Below are 11618 nucleotides of genomic sequence, written 5' to 3'. Positions count from 1 at the left end.
CGCCTTCCTTCTTACAAGACACAATCGGTTCCCTGAGAGTGAAACTTGAATGAGTCAAGATTGACCTTGCTTAGATATAGATCAATAAATGTTTTTTCTTTATTTCGAAGTGAAAGGATCGCAAGTGTTTAAAAAGTATTCAAGCGTGGCATACAGATTATCATCGTAGAACATTTTTTGCTTAATGCCTTTAAAATCAATTTTCTCATTTGTATCCTTCAATTCTCAATTATTAATTTAATTGTAGAACATGAAATATAAAATCTTACATAGTAGAAGCAGGACAAGGTGCACAAGGAGTACAACATGGAATTGGTGGACAACGCATAACTCTCAATGCTTCGACATTCAATGAGGAAACACCTCGTAACAATGCTCGTTGTATCGCATTCTCATATTCGGCACGTTCTTTTATTATACGCTCATTTTCTTTGCGAAGCCTTGCTATCTCAGCTTCAAGCTATTACAATTGAATTTTCACATTTTAATAAAAGAATATATTTCGTTCAAACTCGAGGATAAATGTAAAAGATTAAGATTATTAATTTACTTCAATTTCTCGTCTTATCCTGTCTTTGTCTTTCAAAATTGATTGAATAGCTACGTCGGTACAAATAATTTCGATGTTTTCAGGTTCTTTCATTGCGACAGACTCCTTTATTACGGTAGGCTCTCTTTCAGGATTTTCTGCTGGTATTCCCTCGGTAACAGATTCATAGACTGGATTTGCCATTGTCGCTATTTCTGGAACTTCAGGTGATTCGCAATTTATTCTAGGTTCAACCGTTTGAGTAGTTGCCACTGATTTCTATAATAATATTATTATGTTAAAAATTACAGAGAAATAAAGATTTTAATTAATAAACTTGCCTCTCGTTCCTCGCATTCTGCCAATAATCTCCTCAGATTGTCGATTTCACAAGCTCGCGCTATCAATTCTTTACGCAATGATTCGATCTCGTTCTTACAAATGTCCAATTTATTTTGAACCAAACCAATCCATTGTTGTATTCGACCAAATATGTCAGCGAACATTAACTTTTGTAAAAATAAATTCAATTTGCGTGTATTACCTTATATATATTTATGTTTTATAATATTACAGAGCTAAATTTTCTTTAAATAACGGATTACGAGTTTATTCGTATTACGAAATTGGGAGTTTTAAAGGACAGTCTAGTTCATTCATTTTTATTTATTCGCATATTCAATCTTATAAAGAAACTTTATTTATTTATTGTACCCCCATTTTCCCAATTTCATGACGGTTCTACTTGCGTACAGGGCTCAACCTTTGAATCGTGCTCAAAGTTCTCGCCTAAGGTAGCCAGTGCTTTACCCGCTTCTTGTAAATTTTGATGCACATAATCGATCATTTCATCCACCTTCTTATCTCTGCATTTACAAGACAATATTTTTTATAAACATGATTTCTTAACGTTTCAATTCGTCTAAACGTTCCTCCAATATAAATTCACTCCCTTTTAAAAATCGGATGGAAAAAATACTATTTATACCCGGTTGATCCTGGTACTTGTGACATACAAGTACAGCATGGTCCAGCTGTACGAATAAGTTTTCCATCTTCAGTTTTCACACTAGATGTTGATTCCACTACAACAGTTTGCTCTATAGTTTCTTCCGATGGTTTCGATACGTCTCCGCTTTCTTCGGGAACATCTGCTCCTCCTACTAAACGATCTAGAGTTTTCACAGTTGAATTAAATTTACGGCTTGCTGTAGTTATCGACTTTTTAAATTTGAGCGCTTTATTTGATGGTCTACGATTTTCATCGATAGCATTTCCTAAAAATAATTTTCTACCGTTACTTATGGTTATAATTATTCATGAAAGCATCTTACCGCTTTTGGATGTATTTAATGGTGGACGAGTCATTTTTGTTTAGTTCATGTGTAACATAATGAAATGTGAGAATATAATACGAACTAATTTAAATAATTTTTACATAAGTTGAAAAATTTAGTTTTGAAGAGTTTATCTGAATAAAAGAATTTATAAGATGTAATTGTAATTTTCATTTGTTTTTGCAGTACTAAAAACATATAAAGTATATCTCTTAAAGTTGGGTAACATTTAAAATAAAAATAAATACTGTATACAATTAAATATACTATATGGCTTTTAAAATTCGTTTATTTGTATGAAAGTATAAGTGAACTGATCATATGATATTTAAAATATAAATTTTGCATTAAACATTCGTACGTGTATGTCTTTTTCTGTATACAAAATGCACAGGTACAATAATGAAATAAATTCTGTTGTAGAAAATGTTCGAATCATCTGGATAACTGTCTACTTTACATTATATTACAGATTATGAAAATAATCTGTATATCATATATCTTTCATATATCTTCATTCGTAATTAAAATTTATCGCATATATTCGTAGTCACTATAATGTTATCTTAACAATTAAATAAAACATATATACATATGCATAATTTTAGGTAGCTTTTTTAGGTGGCGGCCTATAAACTCCAACTACAACAGCATGATCTCTTTCATATGGTTCCAATGTGATTTGCTCCTGTGGTTTCAGTTTATCAGCAATTAATTTTTTTACTTCCAAGGCAAATACTGCTTCAGGTTGAGCTGTAGAATCTATACAGCTCGCCTAAATCAAAATAATGACTATATAAACTTAAAGGCATAAATAAAAAATAATACAATATTTGAAATCTATTAAAATACTAATTAATATACTTGCCTTGATAGAAATAACAAAATGACCTCCATTCTTCAGGAAATATTGGGCATTCAAAGCTACTATCCTAGCTTGATCAGGTTGTGCCACGTCAGCGAATATTGTATCTACCATTCCAATAAGCATTCTATACTTGTGAGGATGCCTCGCATCTTCAATTATGGGAATAATATTTGTTCGTTTCTTAGCAACATTTATAAGATCTCTACCAGATCTATGAGAAAATTCTACAGCATATACTAATCCTTCCTAAAATAAGAAGAAGGAATAAATTTATCATTGTGCATTACAAATGATTTGTAGGCATAATGTGGGTCTAATTGCATTAAATAAATAAAAAGGATTAAATAAAAAGGTAAACTGTTAATTTTGTACAAACGTCTTTTTGGAGCAAGATATAACTTATCTTACTCAATCAGAAAAACGGCAATGTGATTTCTGTAGCATAACTCCGACACCAAATTAGCAATAATACACTAAAGTGGCTCTAATGTATGCAATTTATACATATTAAACAAAATATTTATATAAACTCACTGGACCAACAACATCTGCTACATGTGATACTGTAGTCCCAGATGCAGCACCTAAATATAAAACTTTGCTTCCAGGAGGCATGTGAATTTGATCTACTCCTCCAAGTATAGCTGCAGCTAACTTTGATCTAAAAGGGTTCCAAACTCTATATTCAATTTTTTCACCATTCTCTCCCTGTAATATTCATATATGAGTAATTATTATATTTTCCATATTAACATAACAAATTATAGTAACTTGCTTATGTACCTCCACGCTTATCCTCTTTTCACCATATACTTCTGAACCTGGTACCAAATTTAAAGTAACTAATGCATCTTCTTTTCCTCTTGCTATAAAGACACCTTCGTGACGATGTGGTTCTATGACTACAGTTTTGCCACCTTTAAAACTGCCTCCACCACGTCCTCCTCTTCCACCTCTACCTCCACGTCCCCGTGGAGTACCTCCACCTCTACCACCACCTCGACCACCTCCTCCTCCTCCTCTGCCTCCACCACGTCCACCACCACCTCCTCGTCCACCTCCTCCTCGTCCACCTCCTCGGCCTCCTCTAAATCCACCACCACCTGGTGAAAACCCTGCAATGAAATAAATTTTGTAACAATAGATACAGTAGCATTGATATAAAATATTGATACGATACATGATATTAAATAACATATATATACGAGAGCATTGTTATAAAAACTTATATTAGTTTAATTGTTTCAGTACATAAACCATTTGAAGCAGGAAATAAATTCAAAAACATCTTAAATATACAAATATAGGTTAATGTAACATACTATCACACAAATACAAAAATTATAGTTTATCTGACTGAATGTCCAACATATTCATATAAAAAATTATTAATTACGTTCAAATAGATCCATATATATATTTTATAAATTAAATAATCTTATACTCCATGAGTATAAAATAAGTTATTATTTACGCGTTATATTGTAGAAATCGTGTTGTAGTCAAAAAAACCTTCATTTTGTAAGATATTAAATATAAGAATAATATTTTTAAACGATTACTATTTACCTGGCTTCCCCATTTTTAAAATTAGGTATATAAATTTATATTCCTAATTTATTTTAAGTTATGACTGTCCACACACGTGTAGCAATACAGACGCTAAATCCTCACGGAAGCGACACATCTTCCGGTTTAGATCAGCACATCGATTTAAATATATATCGATACGTAAAGATCGATTCACACTTCGAAAATATTAAAAATTTACGAATAATTTAGTATAAAATTTTCAAATATTATTGAAATTTAAAATTATTTACATATTACGATTACAATGCGATTATAATTATTTCAAATATTGATTATTTTTAGAGTACATAAAAAAATTTATATATTTTTTCATATCTTACGCATAATATAAATTAAACCTAATATAACTAAACCTTATTAATTCTAGTATGATCTTTACTTACATAAGTGCACATTAGTAGGACTTCGTTAGCTTTTTAATGTGTTACCTATATCTATATTGTAGTGCTCGTTATTTGTTTATGTGTTTATTTCTCTTCCGGTTTAGTACAAAACAACGATTATAAAATTATAAAATATAAATTATGTAATATATATAATTAAAAATCTCAAAATTGTAATATATTACAGTGTTTCAATGTAATTTTTGTAACTTATATACTAAGTCTTATATTATTATATTATAATAATACAATATCAATTATACAACATATTGAATGCATATATTGAAATATAGAATGTTTTGTATTGAAATAAATTAAACAATTATTCTTTTAGAACATTAAAAATTTCTTGTTACATATTCAAAAGAAAAATTGTTTTACGAACACAAGATTCGTAGTTGATCTATGAAGCGTATAAACGTAATGTATTCGCTTTCATGTGCAATGACCAGTTTAAATAACGTTATATATATAACCTTATCCGTTGTCTGAAACTTAATGACTTTTATATTAATAAATAAATGATATTTGCTGTGTATAAAATTGTTATTTATTTAATAACAAATATAGAAATATGAAGTAATCATAAATTTCCATTTAACAATATTCTTAGTTATTTAAAATATAAAGTTTAACTATATGTTTACATTTACAGAATCAGCGTTGACGGCTTACTTGTATATTTTCCTTACGATTACATTTATCCAGAACAATATGCATATATGCTCGAGCTCAAACGTGGCCTGGATGCTAAAGTATGTATTTTCGACACTTTTGTGTCATATGATTATTAATTAACATTTAAATTTTATTTATAACTTTAGGGGCACTGTTTATTGGAAATGCCATCAGGCACTGGAAAAACTATAACTTTATTATCATTAATTGTAGCATATATGTTGGAAAATCCATTGGATGTGACAAAATTAATTTATTGTTCCCGTACTGTACCAGAAATAGAAAAAGTCATAGAAGAATTAAAAAAGCTTATGGATTATTATGAAAAAGAAACAGAAAGTAAACCTAAAATTGTTGGCTTAGTTCTTAGTTCACGAAAAAATATGTGTATTCATCCAGAGGTAATTAATTTCAAACTTAAATGCTTTTAATAAATGTACCTTATATGAATGAGTATATTAACAATAGATTTAAATTAGGTAAGCAGAGAACGTGAAGGCAAAATTGTTGATGGTCGTTGTCATTCTCTCACAGCATCATATGTTCGTGAGAGACATAACTATGATGAATCAACACCAATTTGTAATTTTTATGAAGGATTTGATATGGAAGGTAAAGAACAATTTATGCCACCAGGCATATATTCTATTGATGATTTGAAAGAATATGGAAGAGACCGCAATTGGTGTCCATATTTTCTTGCAAGGTTTACAGTAAGCATTTCAGAAAGCAGGTTGTTTATTTTAAGACGATATAAAGTACTAATGATTTTTATCATGTTATTCTAGATTTTACATGCCCAGATTGTAGTGTACAGTTATCATTATTTATTAGATCCCAAGATTGCAGAAACTGTGTCAAAAGAATTAAGCAAAAGTTCTGTAGTAATATTTGATGAAGCTCACAATATAGGTACAATGCAGCTAATACATTAGTTACGTGACAAAAATTAAGTAAAGTCTAACTACTTAATTAATTTTAGATAATGTATGCATTGATTCAATGAGTGTAAAAATTAATAGAAGAACTTTAGAAAAAAGTTCAGCCAATATACAACTTCTTGAAAAAACAGTGGCTGAGTAAGTTATGTTTTAAATGTTACATTGACTAATATATAATTATAAATCCATTATAAATATTTGTGATTTAGGATGAGAGAGGATGATGTAAATAAATTAAAAGAAGAATATGAGAGATTAGTAGAAGGATTAAAAGATGCACATGTTGCAAGAGAAACAGATATTATCTTAGCTAATCCTGTCTTACCAGATGAAATTTTGCAAGGTAAATTCTTAATTCTACATCTGTTTAAAATAATTATGGATTTAATTTATATATATTTGTTATAGAGGTAGTTCCTGGTAATATTAGGAATGCAGAACATTTTGTCGGTTTTTTAAGACGATTTGTAGAATATTTAAAAACGCGTCTACGTGTGCAACACGTAGTTCAAGAATCACCTGCTGCGTTTCTGAGAGATGTTCAAACAAAAGTTTCAATAGAACGTAAACCATTAAGATTTTGTGCAGAACGACTAGCTTCTCTTTTACGTACTATGGAGATAACCGATTTAACCGATTTTTCACCAGTTATATTAGTGACACATCTGGCAACATTAGTATCTACATATACAAAAGGATTTACAATTATTGTGGAGCCATTTGATGACAAAACACCTAATATTTTAAATCCAATTCTTCATTTCGTTTGTTTAGATTCGTCTATTGCAATAAAACCTATATTTGATAGATTTCAGTCAGTAGTAATTACTTCAGGAACATTGTCTCCATTAGACATGTATCCTAAAATTTTAAATTTTCATCCAGTCATAATGTCATCTTTTACTATGACATTAGCTAGACCTTGTCTCTTACCGATGGTAAGTGTGATATTGTTTAGAATATTAATTACTAAAAAATTAATTAAAAAATAATGTCAGATTGTAGCGAAAGGTAACGACCAAGTTGCAATTTCGTCAAAGTATGAAACAAGAGAAGATGTTGCTGTTATAAGAAATTATGGTCAACTATTAGTTGAATTCGCAGCTACTGTTCCTGATGGTTTAGTCTGCTTTTTTACCTCCTACTTATACATGGAATCTGTCGTTGCTGCATGGTTTGTTTCAATTAATTTATACTGATAATATCATTATAATAATATAATTATAGTTTATTTTTATAGGTATGACCAAGGTGTGGTAGATCAACTTCAAAGACACAAATTACTATTTATTGAAACTCAGGATTCCGCAGAAACGAGTTTAGCTCTTATAAATTACATACGAGCATGTGAAAATGGAAGAGGTGCTGTTCTCCTTTCTGTGGCACGTGGTAAAGTATCAGAAGGAGTTGATTTTGATCATCATTTGGGAAGAGCTGTTTTGATGTTTGGAATTCCTTATGTGTATACACAATCGCGTATTTTAAAAGCACGACTAGAATATCTTCGTGATCAATTTCAAGTAGGTTATTAAACAAAATTGTAGATTTATAAATATTTATATTAATAGTATCAATAATATGACCATTTCTTTCTTCTCACAGATCAGAGAAAATGATTTTTTAACTTTTGATGCAATGAGGCACGCAGCACAATGCGTTGGAAGAGCAATTAGAGGAAAAACTGATTACGGTATAATGGTATTTGCAGACAAGGTAACAAAAATTATGACAAATAATTCTAGTTTTTTACAATCATTTCTTTGACAATATTTATTTTTTTAGAGGTTTTCGAGAATGGATAAACGAAGTAAGTTACCAAAATGGATACAAGAACATTTAACTGATAGTTTATGTAATTTGTCAACTGAGGAAGCTGTGCAGGTAAAACTCAAAATTTAGAGCACCTAAAATAAATATTAGTAATTATTAATCGTAACTTTTAGATAAGTAAACGTTGGTTACGACAAATGGCCCAACCATTTACACGTGAAAATCAGTTGGGATTATCCCTATTGACACGAGAACAACTTGAAAAAGAAGAATATGGCAAAATTGAACAGAAGGCGCAACAAAATTAGATATTTAATATGACATTTATAACAAAGTTTGTGCCATTTTTAACAAATATGATAACGTATAGTGTATAAAAACATACTGCAACTTGTGTTTTGTATAGTATTTATATTATAGTACATATAAAATGTATTAATTTTTGCAATGAAAAATATTTTTTCCAATAATATACGATTTTTATAAATTAATAGAATTAATATTTAAAAATTTAACCACAACTAACAGTAAAAATTAACAAAGTACAGCAAATCACTAAGGGTACAGAAAATATATCTATGCAATTAAAAAAGTTTAATAACAAAGTATGGTGATGAAATCTTAACAGTGTACAAAATACAATTACATCTATGAAATTCATTTAATATCACCATCTTACAATAACTTGGTCTCCATCTTGTATTGAATAATATCGGAGTTCCTGAAGCGGTTTATCAAGAAGTATTTCATCTTTCGAAAGCTAAAAAATTACATAAAAGTAGTATAAAAAATACATAATAAATCCAAATATATATTGAGGGTGTATGAGTCCCGTAAGTTTATGATCACGTAAATACATTTAGGTGCACGATATGAGTTCCCGACGCTATCCTGTCGTACCCGACGGCGGCCACCGTAATGGGTAAATATCCCACACTACTCCGTCTTCCCTCCCCGAGTAGGGTGTCTTTAAAAGATTTCTTCCACGTAAAAAGTACACGATAACGCAAACTTGTTATTTCGCTCAAGTATACCCCAATATACATATATAAATTGTAAAATGTTATAATTACATTTTGTTGTATAAATGAAAGTCTTGGAATTTTTCCTCCAGTTCTAAAAAGTCGTTGTGCAAGTCCAATAACTTTTTGAACTTCCATATCTTTTAATAGTTTTCTTTTAATTCCTCTAGGTTGATTTGGATGATCTGGGCATACAAACTCTACTGTTATGACGTTAGAAACCATTTCCACTTTCACTTTAGGTGATGGAATATCGGAAATTCCACATTCTAAAAATTTTAAACAATATATCATGATTAAAAGTTAAAGAAGTACTAACTTTTAAACGTATTCATTGTATTTTTTATTTACTTGCAACTAATGTTGGATATCGAGGGTGTTCTATTATGAACCTATTTCTCTTGTCTACATCATTTTCCGTTTCGATCCACTTCGATAGAAATAATTTCAAATAGTCATACTCAGCACCACGTCTTTCATCTTGTAAGATTTCAGTGCCATTTAATGATTTTAATTTTGAAATTCTCGCTATGATTAACTGACGTGCAGTTTCTAAATTTTCATTTTTCAAAATAGGATTTTCTCTAAATTTCAAATCTTCCAAATTATTTAGCTTTTCTAATTCTGATACAGATTGCCACTATAAATTATATTATCAAATTATTTTACTTTATAATTTATCTATGTCATATAAATATTTATTTTACCTCTGATATGTTGTTTTGCGATATATGTAATTGCCGCAGATTAAAAAAGGCTGTGGTTTTTGCTGTTGGTTCAACAGTTAGGAACCTTATTTTGTCTATCTTATTGGAATTTAAATTAAGGTACTCTAAACTGTAAAAAATCTTCAATATAAATATCTTACTAATAAATAATATATTAATACAAATTATAATCAATGGTACACACACACACACACACAAAATCAAAGTTATTAACTTGCCGTGGAAGCGATCCCAATTTAAGAATATCATCCCAATTAGATATCAAATTTCCTTCAAGAGTTAATTTACATATTTTCATTAAATTTTCATCTTTTATTGGCTTGTGTATGATGTTCACAATGTTGAAAGAAACTGAAAGTTCTTGCAAAGATGGAAACATACTCATACATCGTTGAATGTCAAACCAATTATAGTTCATTCTTGCTATAGTTAAATATTTAAGCATAAAAAATGAATCTTTTAATATTTCCATATTTTCTTCAGTTGGTAAATAATTTTCGCTAAATAAATAATAAAAATAGATATTAACAATGGTAATTACTTATTATTAACATATTTAAATAAAATTTTGGTAATCTACCTCAGATTAAGCCGAACAAGACAGTCAAGTTGACAACAGATATCTGCTATAATTTGCCAACTATTTATTAAATTTTTAGATAAATCTAATTCTTCCAAATTTGGACATAATTCTTTTAATTCTCCAGGATTACCAGTAGTACTAACACATTGTTCTCTTAACCACACAATTTTTAATTGATCAAATTTGCTTTGCTTCTTATTTACTTTGGAAAAACCAACAACTTCCAAAAAAGGTGCATTAATTTCTTTCTGTAAGCTTGTTAAGGTGTCCCTATCAATGCCAGCTAATTCATCATTGATAAGGCCATAACGAATTTTAATAGCTTCAGGACAAGAAATCCCAAATTTTGCTTTACCTGGTCGTATAAATGAACCTGATGTAGGATGCCTATTACAAAACAAAAATATTTTATTTATATATAACTAAATTAATTATATAATTATATTTTTGTATGGTTTTACCTAGCTTTAAAATATTTTACTCCTTCATATGTACCATTGTGTTTTCCACGTGTTGGATCATCCCAATCTATACCAAGCCACAAACCTTTAGTTTTACCAACAGGACCAACGTACTTTAATGTACCTTGATGTCCATCACACTCAATTCGGCTGTCAATTTCATATTTTTTATCTTCTACCATACTAAAAGAGAAAAATTTGAATGATATTAATCATAAAATATATTTGAATTGTACATCCTTTTTATTTCAAAGGCATAATTCGAAAAATATCATTCTAATTTCTTTAGGGTATAATTTTTAATAATAAATACTGATATATATCATGTTGCGGTTCGAAACCTAACCTCAATGTAATAGATGATCATTGAAAATTATGAGACTAACAAAATATTAATGATATAAACGAGAAAAGATTATCACAGGATACTATTGCAAATAATACTTAGGTCAAATATAAGTGGCTATACAGACATGATTTAATCAAAATTAAAAGTCATATACGGTAATATGACATTTCTCTGTTGTATACAGCTAAGATACCTATGACTAGGAACTCTGTAGCGTAAGATACTCCACTCAAATAGTATTACCTTTATGCATGTGTGTATATGTTTGACATGTTACTATACATAGATGAACCGATAGTAATTTTCTATACTTTCCATTCACTCGATTTCATGCATGAACGATAGTCAAATAGAATGAAATCATATTTAAAACTAT

The 11618-nt window shown here is 29.4% G+C and overlaps 3 protein-coding genes across 7 annotated transcripts; 1 reads left to right on the top strand and 2 right to left on the bottom strand.

Moving 5' to 3' along the window:
* Positions 1-2425: 2425 nt before the first annotated feature.
* On the bottom strand, positions 2426-4418 carry Fib (rRNA 2'-O-methyltransferase fibrillarin). The gene is made up of 4 exons (XM_069115279.1): positions 4304-4418; positions 3518-3849; positions 3269-3442; positions 2426-2980 (listed from the first exon to the last, which is right to left on the bottom strand). The coding sequence occupies exons 1-4, from the start codon at positions 4314-4316 to the stop codon at positions 2669-2671; spliced, it is 831 nt and encodes a 276-aa protein (XP_068971380.1). The 5' UTR covers positions 4317-4418; the 3' UTR covers positions 2426-2668.
* Positions 4419-4734: 316 nt separating this feature from the next.
* Xpd (general transcription and DNA repair factor IIH helicase subunit XPD) lies at positions 4735-8555 on the top strand. 3 transcript variants are annotated; one of them, XM_069114748.1, is made up of 13 exons: positions 4735-4906; positions 5366-5465; positions 5535-5789; positions 5868-6101; positions 6177-6300; positions 6371-6467; positions 6539-6672; positions 6738-7267; positions 7328-7503; positions 7570-7849; positions 7932-8042; positions 8112-8210; positions 8273-8555. In XM_069114748.1, the coding sequence occupies exons 2-13, from the start codon at positions 5433-5435 to the stop codon at positions 8405-8407; spliced, it is 2208 nt and encodes a 735-aa protein (XP_068970849.1). In that variant the 5' UTR covers positions 4735-4906; positions 5366-5432; the 3' UTR covers positions 8408-8555. The 3 variants fall into 3 exon arrangements, with proteins under 3 accessions (XP_068970849.1, XP_068970850.1, XP_068970848.1); XM_069114749.1 differs by lacking the exon at positions 4735-4906 and adding an exon at positions 5095-5130; XM_069114747.1 differs by lacking the exon at positions 4735-4906 and adding an exon at positions 5137-5289.
* Positions 8556-8741: 186 nt separating this feature from the next.
* Positions 8742-11480, bottom strand: LOC138180683 (tubulin-specific chaperone E). Of its 3 annotated transcripts, none has more exons than XM_069114751.1 (8): positions 11367-11480; positions 10894-11076; positions 10430-10819; positions 10068-10349; positions 9829-9958; positions 9473-9761; positions 9173-9390; positions 8742-8859 (listed from the first exon to the last, which is right to left on the bottom strand). In XM_069114751.1, the coding sequence occupies exons 2-8, from the start codon at positions 11073-11075 to the stop codon at positions 8767-8769; spliced, it is 1584 nt and encodes a 527-aa protein (XP_068970852.1). In that variant the 5' UTR covers position 11076; positions 11367-11480; the 3' UTR covers positions 8742-8766. The 3 variants fall into 3 exon arrangements, with proteins under 3 accessions (XP_068970852.1, XP_068970854.1, XP_068970853.1); XM_069114753.1 differs by having other exon boundaries at positions 11436-11453; XM_069114752.1 differs by having other exon boundaries at positions 11240-11375.
* Between the last annotated feature and the right edge of the window lie 138 nt (positions 11481-11618).

Source organism: Bombus flavifrons, chromosome 6 (genome assembly GCF_040668555.2).
Source record: "Bombus flavifrons isolate JBK064 chromosome 6, iyBomFlav1_principal, whole genome shotgun sequence".
In the NCBI taxonomy this organism is placed as follows: Eukaryota; Metazoa; Arthropoda; class Insecta; order Hymenoptera; family Apidae; genus Bombus; species Bombus flavifrons.
This window is presented reverse-complemented; position numbering and strand designations above follow the sequence as displayed.

Excerpts from the sequence above, each read along its gene's own strand:
- LOC138180683 (XM_069114751.1), bottom strand. The coding sequence starts at position 11,075 with ATGGTAGAAGATAAAAAATATGAAATTGACAGCCGAATTGAGTGTGAT. Across the intron at positions 10,820-10,893 it reads GTAAAATATTTTAAAGCTAG|GCATCCTACATCAGGTTCAT; the intron begins GTAAAACCATAC and ends GTTTTGTAATAG. Across the intron at positions 8,860-9,172 it reads TTTCATTTATACAACAAAAT|CTTTCGAAAGATGAAATACT; the intron begins GTAATTATAACA and ends GTAATTTTTTAG.
- Xpd (XM_069114747.1), top strand. Across the intron at positions 5,466-5,534 it reads AACGTGGCCTGGATGCTAAA|GGGCACTGTTTATTGGAAAT; the intron begins GTATGTATTTTC and ends TTATAACTTTAG. Across the intron at positions 6,301-6,370 it reads TGATGAAGCTCACAATATAG|ATAATGTATGCATTGATTCA; the intron begins GTACAATGCAGC and ends AATTAATTTTAG.
- Fib (XM_069115279.1), bottom strand. Across the intron at positions 3,443-3,517 it reads AAAAGAGGATAAGCGTGGAG|GGAGAGAATGGTGAAAAAAT; the intron begins GTACATAAGCAA and ends TGAATATTACAG. Across the intron at positions 2,981-3,268 it reads TAGCAGATGTTGTTGGTCCA|GAAGGATTAGTATATGCTGT; the intron begins GTGAGTTTATAT and ends TTCTTATTTTAG.